General features: G+C 39.4%; 1 protein-coding gene across 5 annotated transcripts in view; it reads right to left on the minus strand.

Annotated features, from left to right (window-relative positions):
• GNB1 (G protein subunit beta 1) overlaps window positions 1-15697 on the minus strand; it is a 96423-nt gene that overhangs the window by 16790 nt on the left and 63936 nt on the right. For 4 of the 5 annotated variants that reach the window (XM_075906356.1, XM_075906355.1, XM_006119216.4 and 1 more), the window contains 4 exons: window positions 11462-11500; window positions 9686-9792; window positions 3674-3737; window positions 260-422 (listed from right to left, as the gene is read on the minus strand). In XM_075906356.1, coding sequence (XP_075762471.1) covers window positions 260-422; window positions 3674-3737; window positions 9686-9792; window positions 11462-11500 — 373 coding nt within the window. Of the gene's footprint in view, window positions 1-259; window positions 423-3673; window positions 3738-9685; window positions 9793-11253; window positions 11315-11461; window positions 11501-15697 lie in introns of all 5 variants that reach the window. The other variant, XM_075906358.1, reaches the window with a different exon arrangement.

Genomic DNA, 15697 nt, shown 5'->3' on the forward strand with positions numbered 1-15697 from the left:
GATACCTGACTTTCAGGTTTAAAATTAAAGAAAAATTACTTGACAAAGAGGAGACCATGGAATAGTCTTTCAAGGGAAGTGATTGAAGCCTCACTGCTTGGGACATATAAAATAAGATTGGATTGTATGCTACAAGAAACCATTCCTCTGGCATTGCAGGATTGAATAGATGATCTAATGGATTTTTTTCACATCTAATGTTCACAATTCGTCACGTGTTCAGTTCACAACCAGTTTACCTTTCAGAACTGACGCTCACCTGTGTGACCAGCTAGCTCACGGCTGACACGAACATTTCCTTCACGAGTTTTCAGGTTGTAAATGGAACAGATGTTATCAAGACCACCGCAGGCCACATAGTTTCCAGAGGGGGCATATGCACAGGTCATCACCCAAGATGAACGCAGGGGAATGGCATGGACCTGGAGCACAGACAGAATACATACATTTATCTTGAAGTCAACTGATCATCAGAGTTACTTACATCTTCTCTGTAACTACACTACTCTTTCTTCAGCTGTCATTGTAAAGATACCAGGGAGAAGAAGAATAAAATAGATGAAAAGTCCTTATGCTTCAAGAGCCAAACGTATTTTAGGAATAATTTGCTCATGTAACTTGTCAAACCAAATCATGACTTAATTAAAAAGTCATAGCTGCACTCTAGCAGAGAATCCAGTTTAATCAGTAGCTCTGCTAAAAGGCGCAATTTTTGTGATTACAGATTGAGCAGTATGTTTTAACTTGAGAAAACACATTTGTACTCAATTTATGGTAGGTAAAAATGTTAATTCCAGGGTTATATATTATGAAAAAACAGCAGCAAGAGGAGACTTATTTTAACTTGTTTAAATCCTGCCTTAAAACTCTAATTCAAACCCTCATAAAATAAGTTAGCACACCAAGACCTTCCACTATTTAAACAAACTCCCCTTTTGCTCCCACATACTAGCTTTCACTGAGCAGCTACCTAGCATCAATAAGACTAGCCCTGTCCTTCCTTCTCTGATCCCAATCTACTGTCTTGTTCTTTCTCTTGTTGAATTGTATTTGAAGACAGTCTGCAAACACTTTGAGGGGCGGATCACGTTATATGTATTGTGAGCTCTGTGAAATAGTCAAAAAATACTAGAATATCATGACTAGGGATTAGAAAAGTGTTTGTCCTGCTATGCATATGGCCTCCATCTATAGCCATTACAGAACCTATGATAATGGGTGCAATATAACAAGTCCAAATAGTAAAGCAATATTTTGCACTAAAAACATACTAATTGCAAGACATGCATCTCCTACTATGGCGCTAATAAAATGCCTTAAAAGAGGTTTGTTAAAATCTCAATAGGATAGAAAACACGTATAATCACATTCTTTGATATTTCTAACATTGTGCACAGTATAACTTCAATGATGATTGCTTATCTCAGGCCTGGGCAAAACACCCCCTCTCCTGAGGCCCATGGCCCCTGCAGCCAGTATGGGAGCGAAGCAGGCAGGGAGTCTGCTTTAGAAGGCTGCTGGCTGGGAGTCAAGCAGGTAAGTCTCCCAGTCAGATCCTGCCTCTGCCACTCTGACCCCTCTCCTGCTCCCATATTCCCTCCCAGATCCTGCACTAGGGATATTATATTTAGATCAACTAATCGAATAGTTGATGGAATTTCTATTGACTATTCGATTAATCGATAAGGGGTGCTTCCATCTTTGAAATGTAGCAAGAGCACTGGGGCAAGTGGGGGGGAGGGCTCTTGTATATTTCAAAAGCAAAGTGCGCAGGGAGTATGGGACTGCTTGAGTTCCTCACTCGCCCTGTGCTCCTGATGGTGCTTCTACTTTTGAAATGCTGCATTTCAAAGGTGGAAGCACTGCCAGTTTCCTGCTGTGTTGCTGCCCACGGAGACTGTGCTGGGGGGGGGGGGGGGGAAGCCATCTTTTAATCTGTCTGCTCCTAGCACTGGCTCCAGCTCCCCTGCCCTGCTGCCTCTTTCTGATAAAGGCAGTGGGGAGAGAGGGGGAGCAACTAGTCAGGTCAGTAGTTGACTAGTTGCTTACATCCCCATCTCGCATCTCAATTCCCTGCCCCAAGTTACAGCCCCCTCCAGTCCTAGGTCACAACTCAAACCCTTTGCCGCCCCGCAACCCTACCCTAACATAACCCAAACCCTCTGCCCCTCCTCCGGCATCCATATCCCCTCCCAGATCCTGCACCTCAATCCCCTGCCACAAGTCACAACCAAAACCCCTCCACCTTTTCCTTCACCCTAGTTCCCTAACCCAGGTTACAACTGCCTCCTGCATCCCAACTCCCTCCTAAACCCCCTACCTCATCCGTTAAAATGGAAGAGTGTGGCCCTTGAGCACCTTCCAGATTCTTAGAGTGGCCCCCCCAACAAAAACTATTGCCCACACCTGGCTTAGTCACAATATGACATTAAAATATTTTTAGACAACCTGCTTTCAGCTGTAGGCAAACTGTTTTCAGGTGTAATCTACTCAACTATTACACAAATACTTTCTAGTAATAAGATGTCCTAAAATTGGTTTGAAGTCTCTTTCACTGAAGAGAAAAAAAAAAGATTCTTGTGGTACCTTTAAAGGCTAAAATATTTATTTGGGCATAAGCTTGAACGGGCAAAACCTCACTTCATCTGATACTGAATCTGACTAATTGGATTTTTGCTCACAAAAGCTTATGCTGTTAGTCTTTAAGGTGGCACAGGAATCCTTGTTTTTGCGAATTGAAATTACCATGTTTGCCCTAATACTTTCCTTTCACTGAGTGGATCTTGTTTCAAAGGGATATTGTACTTGCAACTAGAGTATTTAATAAAGAATTCTATTTCTGACTCTACCAAAGACTTCAGTGTGAACTTAATGAAGTATCAACATCTCTGTGATTCAGTTTTTCCCAGTTCTAAAATAGGGATGCAAGTCCCTACCTACACAGGATGCTGAGTATTAATTCACATTTCCAAGAGCTTTGAAACCCTAATATGGAAATTGCTACATAAAAAGTATTTTATTCCCTTTTTCTGCATCTTTTTCAATTAAAAAAAAATGCTTCCGCTTACTTAACTGCCATTTACCTGCTGAGATTATTTAAGGGCCCTCCAACCAGTTTTGTAATAATTTACAAGCATTTCTTTTTCACCCTTCACGGAAATTTATTACAGGATCCATTACACCAACCACAACCACATGAGCAAAAGCCTTCTGTAACCCTTATCCATGTCCTGTTACTACAGCCAGAAAGAGAATAGTCTCATACTTGCATTCTTGTAATTCTCTGCTTTATTACAGAGTCCAAACTAGTATGGCTATGCTTTGTCTCACTTAGCACATTTTTGGGAAACATTTGCTAATTAACTTCTACTCCATCTGATGACAGCTGCTCCTGCAGCACTGAAGCAAAAATATATTCTCTCAACAATTAAATAGTTAGTTTTTCAAAGGCTGTGTAAGCATATTTGATATATAATCAATGTATATGTATGCTATATATACACACACTAGTTAAGTCTCCAACCACATTGTTTAAGATAATTTTAGATGTCAAGCATTAGGTCTTACTAAGTTTTGGCAGTATCCCTTTAAGAGCCAAGATAGATAAATAATATTCCTTTTCAGTATTTTCAGTCAAATTTTAATTAAGCAACAGCAGGTCAATTACTCTCACCTTGTTTGTGGTGTAGCTATCCCAGATGATAAGTTTGCCATCCTGGGAGGCACTAACTAGAAGCCTGGAGAGAAAAATAAGAAAAACAGAAAATCACTGGAGGAAAACAAGAGGACAAAGCCAATTACTCAAGATGTTTACATGAATGGTTTAAGATATACTATATAAAATGCAATGTAATATCAATATTCTTAAATAATATAGTACACAGAAATAAAAGCAGATGCACTTCATGTGAAATGTTAAATATTATTGTTTATGAAAGAGCAATGTGATCCTACATAGCAGTTAAAGCAACTCAATAGTTTTTGCTATCTTTCATGATTAAATCACAGAATAGGAAGTCAGGATATCTGGGTTCCATGCCTGATCACCACTAACTGTTGGGAAAGTCACCTACTGCTCTATGCCTTTCTTTCCCCACATTTGTAAGATTGATGCGCCATTTTTTAAAAGATCTCTCTTTCCCAAAAGATAGCAAGATGCTCATTCTTCTCTGACTGTCAAAAGATTCTGAGGGTGGAAGTGGTGAAAATGCACAGGGTTATTAGCAAACACCTACTTTTATTTCTGGACTGGAAAGCAGGCTAATCTGGTGAACTATTAAAAATCGATGGGTTTTCTAAAAAAATCATCTTGTTTCCACCTCCTTTGCATTGTCTTCTGCAGACCTTCCTTTCTTAAAAAGGATCTGGATAAAGGACCTGTGAATTCTTCATCCCACCCTTCCCAAAAGACGAGCCAGAGATGCACAATAGGATGAAGAAGAAATAGTTAAAGTGATCCCTCAACCGCACTAATGTTGCTTGTTTCATGTATCTGAAACATGAGAAATCAGTGATAGGCACACTAAAATAATGCACCCAGAGATAATTATTTGGACCACTAATAGAAGGTCATCTTCCCAATTTCTACTTATTTTAACACAAGGTAAAAAAAGATTGCTTCGGGATATAAACCAATAAATACTTGATGATAAATAGAATCCAGTACCAGAGTAGAGTTAAAACTGAGGCCAACAGAAAATTTAGTTTAAAGAGAAATACTGGGAGTTAAAGCACAGAGTGCAGGGAAGGAAGGGTGGTTTTCTTTTGTTTCCTTTGGGGGAAAAAAAATCTCCTCTCAATGGAGACTGACTAAAATGCACAATTTTGCCACAGTGGTATTCTTGGTCTAACTTAAAAGATGAGCTTTTGTACCCAGTTTTTTTTTAAAATAGGTTTTCTAACCCCACAACCAAAAAATTCAGGTTGCAGGAAGGATCAGACAAAAAGAGCTGAGTATACCCTTTTCTGTATTAGGGAAGCCGATACAAATGGAATTCCGATATGTAATATTTCATGCTCTGAGTCCTGACTCCACACATTTCCTTTCCAACATATTATTGAGGCGATGTTTGGCTACTCATCTTACAACGTTCAGATTACTGTGCCAAAGCACCACATCATTTCAATTTTCATCTTAATATCTGTATATTGAAATCTCACTGGGTATAGCTTGATTTAGAAATCCAAGTCTCAACACACAAGTATTACATGATACTATTCACTAATGTAACAAAATCACTGGTTGTTTTGCTAACTTTTAAAGCTGTTACAATCCTAAATGGCCTTTATGAAAAGTTTGATGTTTAATGTTTGTTTTAAAACAAAGTTGTAAAACGGATCCGTATCTCAAGCTAGGTCTCTCCTTTTAAAGATATATTCATTTAAAATCCAGGGCCTGGCTCTGATAAATCATCTGGCCATACACACTGCTCTGAGGTTTTTATTAGATCTGCTGTTCTCAAATCTGACTCCTCTATTTTTCAGATTACAGGGTCAATACAAGAGCTACTTTAGCAGTAAAATTACAAACTTTGGAGTAAGGACTAAGTTCATATTTGTGTGTGTCCATAGTGCCTTATCCTTAATAGGGGTTTTTTAAGTGTTACTACAACATGTGCCCAGGGGTCAGCAATCTTTTCAAAGAGCCAAACTACATCAAAATTTAGAACAAAGCAACGAAGAGCCATATAAGAATGCCCATTTGCATAACTAAAAATATACAACTTAATATTATTGATAATTGACATGAGGATGAATAATAGCATACATGAAATATTGTATCACAGCCTTTATTTAATGGGACTTCTGCTTCTGCATCTTTTCACATATTTCTTTGAAGTTTACATCATAACTGCTCAAATCCAGCTTTATGCATACATTCAGTTTGTCTTCTGTCAATCTTATGGCAGGGGGTTGGGGATGTGGGGGTGCAGGAGTCTGAGTTGGGGTGTATGAAATGCTCAGACAGGGCAAGGGGGTTGAGTTTAGGGCACAAGGTTGGGCTGTATGGGGGTGCGGGAGTGTTACGACGCTGTGGCCAGATATGGGCTGGCCCCTAACTGAAACACCTCGCTCCCTTCATGCTGTGGGGAGTGGAAGAGCGGAACTGAGGTTCAAGGCCTCAGGCCAGATTTACTCTTCTGGGGCTCCACGGTTAGTGGAGCAGCAGGGAAAGCCTCCAAGATGTGCATCAGTGTGCTGCTCTACCCCCAGCCGGGGGAAGGGAACAGCAGTGTGCAGCTGTTTCTGCACTCCATTTCTGGCTACCTAGGGGCTTTCCCCTTAGAGGGAGCCAGTGCTGGTGCTCTAATCTTGCAGGGAGATGCAAGGCTGTAGTGCCAGTGCAGGCTCCCTGCTGCAGGGGAAGTAAGGGGGAGGGGCTGGGCTTGAGCTTCAAAAAGAGTCATATCTGTCTCCCTAGCGAGCCATATTTGGTTCAAAAGCCATAGGTTGCCGACCCCTGTTCTTATTCGTTATCATATTGGGGTCAGGAAGGAATTTTCCCTGAGGGTAGACTGGCATACACCTTGGGAGTTCTTCACCTTACTCTGAAGCAAAAGACATGGGTCACTTGAAGGTTTAAATTAGTGTAAATGGTAGATTCTCTAACCTGAAATCTTTAAATCATGATATGAGAACTTCAGTAATTCAGCCAGTGGTTATAGGTCGATTACAGCAGGGGTAGATGAGGTTCGGTGGCCCACAATATGAGGGAGATCAGACAACTCGTTGACTTTCATAATGCTCTCGTTTGAAAGTCATGAGTCTATGAGAAAGAATTGTGGCTGCTCTGGGGTACTCTACTGTACACAGAAAAAACACTGTTGCTACTTGAGCCTGAGTTTTGAACCTTTAATCAAAGTTAACGAAAACAACTCTTAGTCAGCTCCCCTGAGACTGAGTTTGCTGATAAATACTACTTACTTCAGTGGAAAGTAGTATTACCTGATTTATCCACCTAATAAAACACAATGTCACACACTTTTGAGCCTTCTACTTCCTGATGGCAGGATCCATGTATCTGTCAGTACTGAACACTGCTTGCACTTAGTGTGACATTCAAATGAAATTTTAGTTGACTAATTTAAAAAGCTTTGTTTCCAATAGATTCCATTTCAAGTAGCATGCCCTAAAATGTGTTACAAATCTTCAAACTAAAACTAACAGAAGAAAAGAGATCCCGTTCCCTAATCTTTCAATTTTATTTATCTAAATTCATTTATGGCAATACAATTAGCAGACAAAAAATGATTTTCAACTTCATTATGTCCCTTCTAGTAATAGAATAATCAGCAAAACATTCCTACTGCATAGTAATCTCTTGACGCTCTTCTTTATTGTTAGTGGTATAGGAACCTCCTGGGAAAAGGATAAAGTTGTTTCACATTTTGGGGGATGCATCATGCCTAAACTACCTTTAGCGAAAACAGATTTGCCTGGATCTTACATTTTAAGAATTGTGATTTGTGGTGTTCAATTCTTACATGATTTTCTAAATATGCTAAGTCAGAGGTATTTCCTGAAAAATTGTATAAACAGAGTGATTGGAAAGGGAGAAAATGCAGTGGGATGGAGACTGTGAAAAGTCAAGTACTCTTTTCAGAAAGGTGAATGAATTTAGTGTCATAAAATGTGGAACTAAAATGCACTGGGTTTAAACTGACAGTGAAAGTGCTAAACAACCTACCTCTGCCAAACTATCATTATGGAGGTACACTATAAAGATGAAGCGATTGTAGACAGGTAGCTTTAAGGCGACATACCTAAAGAGTGCTGACGCTATTATGTTTGTATGTGAGAGCACTTCAACCTGAATATGTATATCAAGACTTGCTCACAGATTTCTTAAGTTGTTTTATAATATATTTGAAAAAGAAAGGGTTTTTAAAATTGTTTTTAGAAAAGTTACAAAAAGTATTTATCCGACTTCCTTTACTTTTTGAAAGACTGTTAGGTAAAAATACAAACAAAATGTATGTGTCTATGATCTTCATCGTCACATCAGAATTAATTTGGCGATTCCTCTGGCTGGCTTTGTTCTAGTTGTATAATACAATCCTATTGCTAAAAATACTGCAATTTCCAGCATGATTTCCTTACTTTTTAAAGCGGTCTCATTTCAAAGCCAACTTGCCATACGCATGAAATGTAGTCATCCAACGCCATAGCAATGTGACATGGGCCTCTTGCTCTAGCCTGCATGCCGCTTAATGTTTATTTTCTAAAACAAATATTAGCCATAAGATGACCACTTGTCCAATTTTCAACTGGAAAGTCCAGTTAGTACAGGTGGGGAAAGCACCAGATCATCACCTATGCCAACTCCTATGCAGATTGGGCTGCCTCCTACCATCAGCAGAAGACTAACTCCCAGCCCTGATTCCACAGGAGTCTCTCTCCTGATCCCAGTAGGAGAAGTTCCAGTACTCCTGGCTGGAGTGTCCAGTTTTTAAATATTACAAAGTTGGCAATGGTAATTTGCTAAATAAAGCGCAGTTTTCAATACTGGAAACTACATGCTTATAACAAACTAATACAGTACTCCTATGAAATAAAGTGAGATTCTACAAAATATATGAAGTAAGAGTCTACAAAAATATATGAAACATCAAATGAAACTGTTACACTGTGTTTATTTGATGCTCTGCCAATCGTGAGCAATTCAGAAACTGAAAGTGAAAAGTACTATTCTTTGAAAAATATTTTCCTCTACTACACTAAGAACTTTGCTACTTAATTTAAATTAAGATGGTTAAAAGCAGCATTTTTCTTCTGCATAATAAATTTTCAAAGCTGAATTAAGTAGATGTCTAGTTGAAAACTTTTGAAAGAAGAACCATAATGCTTTGTTCAGAATTATGAACAATCTCCATTCTCAAAGTGTTTCAAAGTCTCAGATTCCACTGAACAGACCTAGATTTTAAGTCACTTAAAAACAGTACGGCTTATCAATCATGTCTAAACAAGCTCTAGACTGAATTAACAAGATCACCTTCATTAGATTAACAAAGCTCCCATCAGTAAATTGTTGATTAGACATGTAGTTATGAGCAGATTAGTTCACATATTTACAAGATTAAAAAGAAACTAATTCACCTATTCCTATCAGAAGGGAATGCCATATCTATTTATTTAAGGATAGACAATTCACTAATGCATGTATTCTATGATTCTTATAAAAATGCAGATAATAGTTGTCATTTATCATCTCAGGGATACTGTTAGTTAAAAAATAGATGTTATCTGGGTATCACAGAAGGACTTAAAAAAGTGTCTATTTTAAAATGTTTCCTCTAAATTACTGAAAACTATTTTTCCGGCAAGAAGGGATTGATAATTTGGTACTGCATTTAGATTATGATGCCAAAAATACAGAGGTTAAAAGGAAAAAAGTGACATTTAGTGGTTCTCATTTCTCTTAGTCACAGAATAGAAGAAAAGGTTATAAAACTTCAAATGATGTAACTATCCCCACCTGCATCCAAGATCCCCTGATCTTCAAAAAGAGCTCTGATATTTTAAAATTCCACACAACTAGCAGAAAGGACTTCATCTGGATCATAGGCATGACCGGAAATGATGCAACTGAATGTGTAATCATCCTATATTAAAAGCTAAATTTAACTTTTGCATAAGCCTTTAAATGAAACCCAAAAGACTGCCCTTCCATGCCAGTGACACTCACCTGGAATCAGTCCCCCAATGCATCGCATAAATTTTAGCCAAGTGCCCCCTCAGTGTTCTTCTAGTACGCATCTGAATTCGACCCACTGGATCAATGTTGGCTGTGATCTAAATAGACAAGTTATTATAGACCTTAAGATTCTGCATTTTATCTTATTCTCATAATATACATATTCTTCATTAATGCAGAAGCATTTAAGTCTATTGCAGAAAAACCAAAGAATTCAATGTACACATTTTGAACATGTTCACGGACTCAGACAACCACACTGACTAAGAAATATCTTAGTCTTAAGCAGTATTTCCTTGGTTATTTTCTCATTTACTATTTCTCCTCCAGACCCAACTGTTTACCTGAGCATTGTAGGCAAAGTTTTAGCTAAATATAATTGCACAATAATCCTCTTAAAGAACATGCATGTTATCCAGGTCTAGTGGGAAACAACTAGAAATGCTCAGAACGCCAGGCAGGATTATGTTCAGTTTCTATCTTCTGAAGCTTTTAGCTCTAAGTCTTGTACAATATTAGAGGGGTTCCCGGTCTTCCACAAAAGAGATGCATTTAACAGAATAACACACCTTTCTGTTTTTAAAGATGGTGGAAAGATGGGTGTTTGTAGTTGGGGCTTTAATTGCCCCTAACATTTTGAAAACCAACAACTCTTTATTTAGACCCAGCATAAAATGCCTTTTGAACAGAAGATTTTTAAATTATATTAATATTGTATCTAGTGTTTAAAGAATAAAAGTATATTCTGGAATGAATAAATAGCAAAGTGAGGAAGGAATCAATACACTGTCATTATACTATTTAATATAAATAGTTTCTCTGGCCCAGAGCAAAGCACTGGGTAACAAAATAGCTCTCAGCACATTTCCAGTTATATACTGAATAAATGAACACACATTACAGTGAATCCAAAACAGTTTATAACTCCATTTTACAGATAATGTCTGCGTACTTGTCCTATCTCCACCTAAAAAAATATTTACGCAAAAAAGCATTTCAGTAAAGAACTCAGTTTGATTTGAAAAAAACAGATTAATGTTAAAACTAAAAGACTGGGCTAGGTTTAAAATTCCTACACAATGCCCTTCCCTAGTATAAAATAGAGTAGCTTTTTACAGACTCGTGCACATGGGAAATGTTTTAGATATATTACATGTTACACTAGGCCCATTTATTTTACATTTATGGGCAACTTTCTTTGCCACATAAAAAGTTCCCAATTTTATACTCAAAATAGGCCTCTTGCTCACTGCCTCTCTTGTTTGATGCTGCAATGCTGAAGTTGTAGTACTGTATTTATGGCATTACTCACTTCCATGGCAACAAACTCATATTAGACACAGGACTACCGCTCTTGGTTCAAGCAAAAGGAATTAAACTGGATGGTGAAAGGTAAAATCTGATTCAAAACACATTTAGAGCAATAGCGCCTGGAAAAGGCTTCTGTATAAATGGTCATCCAGGTTGCTCCTGTGTGAGGGGCCTCCAAATTATAGACCCATCTGTTTAAAACTTGTAAAAAAAACCCAAAAAACAGGGAAAGGAACTCAGTGACCTACCAAAGAAAGTACTACTTGATCCTATTACTGGCAGTAGTTGGCCATGCATAAGCAGTAGGATCTGTGTGTAATCAAAAAAAAAAAATCACACCATGAAAAGAGGCAAAGAAAGCTGATGTTTCCAAGAAAAGACTACAGGAAGAATTAAGATATTGTTCATAATTTTCCTTATATGTATATTTTTGCAATTAAAATGTGAGCATCTTACCTGGGCCAGAGTGGCATCTGCACATGCTTTTCTGGCATCCTGGAACAAGGGAAAATTAGAGACAACATCAGAGAGAGTTTAGTATTTGTTGATCCATTTATGCTGACTCTTCTGCAAAGTTACTCAGCAGCAGAACGACTAAAATTGGGAAAATCTTGCAGTTATGATCACCTAAGAAGAGAAACTGGACTTTGTTGCAAATGTGTGTCTACTATTCTCTCTGGAACCTTTGTTTATTAAGAAGATAATTCTAGCATTTAGTGGGCAAGAAGGAGAAGGAATCAAGTTTCAAAATGTGATTTCTTTTCCAATCTGTGTGATTACTGGTGCCATGGGTTATCCCCAAACATTTACTACTAACATTCTGTGCATCTTATAATGGAAGGCCAAGATCTAGAATGTGAGCTACAAGGGGGAACTTGGATTCAACAGATGCCTTAAATAGGAGCTATACACAATACGTATTTCTAACTCTGTTCAGGAAATTTTTTAAAAAATTGCTACATAGAGGTAGAAAACACTTCAGATTAAAAACAAATCTAAAAGCCTGAAAATACATTGCTCTTCACCTGGCCAAAAATACTTCAGTCTTTGCTTTAGTGTTTAATGTTCCATACCTTTTTCCCCCCTCTTAAACACACATTCTAAAAAAATGAAAGTCATTATTGGTGCCAAACTTTTGTTCTGTTTAAAGAAGCTTAAAATTAATGAAGACATGACATGAATTTCTTAAGCTAGTTATGTACACAAGAGACTGGATAATCTGGGAGTTGTCTGCCCTACAATTGTCATTTATATGGATGAAATGAGTTCAAAAAGACACTTTTATTCATGTTGTGAAAATTTATGATTGTGTAGGCTTCTAACTGACAATACTTCCAAGCACATACTAGCAAGCAATGGTGGTGTTTACCACAGGGATGTAAACGAGTAGTTGACTATATGATTAACCTTCTTGACTACTCGCATTTCCTCCCCTCTTACAGAGGCAGTGAGGAGGGAGGGAAGGAGGAGGAAGGTCCAGTGCTGCAGGGAGCCAGCTTAAAAGCCAGCTCCCCCCAGCACTAGCTCCACAATGCTGCGTGCCTCCTACTCCACCCATGCTGCTGCCTCTATCAGAGACAGCAGCGTGAGGGGTGGGTGGGGAAATAGCCTCAGACACACACACACTCCCGAGGGCATAGGCTGCTTCACAGCAGCAGCCCATCTGCAGGGGTGGTGTGTGTGTGTCCGAGCTCCCCATGAACAGAGGCTGCTCCACATCCCATGGTCAGAGACAGCAGCGTGGGGTGGCAGGAGACACCCCAGGAGTGGGGCCAGAGTGAATTGGGTGCTGGTCCCTCCCCCGGGGACTACAGAATAGTCAACTAAGAATTCACGCGGTTATTCAACTATTCTATTACCTCCTATCTATCTAATATCCCTAGTTTACCATTTTAATTAATGATCTGGAAGACTAAGTAGACAGCACATTAATGAAATAAGCAGGTTGTACAAAACTGGAGTAAGTTTAATTCACCAACCACGGTGTAGACAGTACCTGAAGACTTAGACTACAAGCAAAGACTGTCCCGGAAAATTTGTGCTGTCTATTCAGAAGCTTTAGTCACACAGGCCTCTCTTCCCAAATGGCTATAATGCAATCATACTGGATTACAGCAATCAGTTCTGCACAACACCTTACTAGAAATAATGAGAAACGAGAAGATTTATCCAATGTTGCTCGGGTCCTTCCAGGCAGGAGTTTAGGGGTGTAGGAAGGCTGAGGGAAGGATGTGGAGATAGCCAGTGGCCTCCATGGGGCTACACTGACCAAGTGGTGGTATTGCTCCCCAGAAGCGGCCTGGGGTTGTGGGGGCCATGCTGCCCTGCTGGTGGCTGTTCTACAGCTCTCCGGGGCTGTCTGAGGCATGCTTCCTTATTGCTCCCCTGTGGTCAGTCTTTGGAGTGTAGCTGTCCTCAGTGCTTGTTGCCCCCCTGCAGATAATCTGTAATATAACTATCCCTGTATTAAACCCCTCCCTTTCAGTTTGATGAGAAAAAAAATCACATTCCATCAATATCCCATTGTCTTGGAAGAAACCAGCCCATATCTTGCTTTAAGTTATGGTAAGAAACAGCTGCATACCAAATTTGATGGTTCTAGCTCTTGCCATTTAGGTGGTGTTCTTGAACATATGGGACTCTCAGACACAGACAAATATATCATTAACTCAAATGCATAAGCAGATTCAACTCCTACCCAACAGAAGTGATCGGGGTGGATTTATAAAGAAAGATGACTAGCTTTATGTAGCTTGGCAAAGAAGGGACGGAGACATAATATTTTACAGTTACCTGAAAGCTGTTAACACCCAGGATGGAGATAAGTAAAGGAAGGCACAGAGAAATATGATTAAGAAAAAGAAATGTTGGGTAAATATTAAATGCTTGTCAGCAAAAGCTATTAGACCCACCCAAGCGAACAGGTGGAAGTGCCACTGCTGGAGACCTAAAACTAGAATAGATATAGCACGAGAAAATGTAATGGAGGGAACAGTCCTGAATCAGCCCCAAGGAAATTAAATGAGTATATCTTTTCCATTTTTAAATGTCTTTAATTGTATCCATGCAATTTGGCAACAATCTGAGAAGTTCTTTACTCAGTTTGAACTTTCCTCAAAAGCGTGTGCACACACTCACAAGGGCATGTTTAAATTATCGCCTAACAGGATTTAATATTAAACATGCATCCACAGTTCTGCTCTTAGTCACTTGATGACAATATTAAACAAAAACTACAGGGAAATAAGTGAACTCAGTCATACTAATAAATCTGTGTCTGTTTATATTTGTGCTGCCATGAAGTCTACACTCTAATCATAGGATACTTGCACATTTCCATGCTGCAGTACAATATATTCCATTTCTAAATAAAAGGGGAACTTTTACCCACTACAGCACAAGATTAATACCGTCTCATTTTCTATTCTCAAAGTATTGAGAAAAAAGTTTTACTTATCGCACCCTGCAAAGCATAGTTACTTATTCTACAGCAATATTGATCTTCTAAATGTTGCCAGTGTGGAACCTACTGTAGATGTGCCTGTACCTCATGTGCAAGCTCAGATATTTTTGAACATGCATGTCCCAAAAACGTAATGGACACAGAAGCCATGACACTTCCTCAGGTCCCTCTCATTTTGAAGCCAGATGGAGACTCTGAAGTGGGGATGGAGGAGGGTCATAAAATCCATACTGACATCATCTCAAAAAAACGTAGACGGGGAACCAGGGCCAGATTAATGCAGGGGCTTTAGAGGCTGTGACCTAGGGCCTCAGGCTAAAAAGCCCCCTCCCTCAAAACTAACAACTGTTATATACCTTCTCGTAACTGTTGTTCGTGGAGATGAGTTGTTCATGTCTATTCCAATCTGGTGTGTCTGCGTGCACGTGACGGCTGAAAGATTCTCATAGCAGTACCCACAGGGTGGGTCTGAGCACCCCCTGGAGTCCTGCTTTGATGGCAGTCAATAAAGACCCCTACCCACACACTTCTCCTCAGTTCCTTCTTACTGGCAACTCCAACAGAGGGGAAGGAGGGTGGGTATCAGAATACATATTTTGAACAACAGTTATAAGAAGATACGCAACTGTTTTTATTTCTTCAAGTGCTCATTCATGTATATTCCAATTAGGTGATTCACAACAGAAGGGTAGGCAGTGGGGTTGTAGCCAACCATTGATTGTAAAACCACTTGACCAAATGAGGCATCATCCCTGGCTTGCTGAGTAATTGCATAATGAAAAGCAAAGATCCAGAGGAAGGACCAAATAGCCACTCTACAGATTTAATAAGTGGGAACTGGGGCCAGAAGGGAAGTGGAAGAAGCCTGTGCCCCAGTAGAATGTTCTGTGACAGGAGGTGCAGGAAGACTTGCTAGCCTAGAGCACTCTCGGATATAGAACATAATTCATGATGAGATACACGTTAAGAAGACACCAGCTGGCCTTTCATGCTATCTGCAATTGCCACGAATAGCTGAACAACTTACTTCTCTCAATGTAGAAAGCAAGGACCTATAGAAATCAAGGAACTGCAGTTTGTTCCCTGGGAGTAGAATGTGGCTTGGGATAAAACACAGGCAGGAAAACCTCCTAGTTGAGGTAAAATTGTGATACAAACTGAACCGCTCTTGTCCAGGATATTGCTGGAGCAGAGAGCCGCTGGACCAGAGGGCTGCATGGCCACAGGGC

The sequence above is a fragment of the Pelodiscus sinensis genome, chromosome 23, assembly GCF_049634645.1.
Source record: "Pelodiscus sinensis isolate JC-2024 chromosome 23, ASM4963464v1, whole genome shotgun sequence".
Lineage (NCBI taxonomy): Eukaryota > Metazoa > Chordata > Testudines > Trionychidae > Pelodiscus > Pelodiscus sinensis.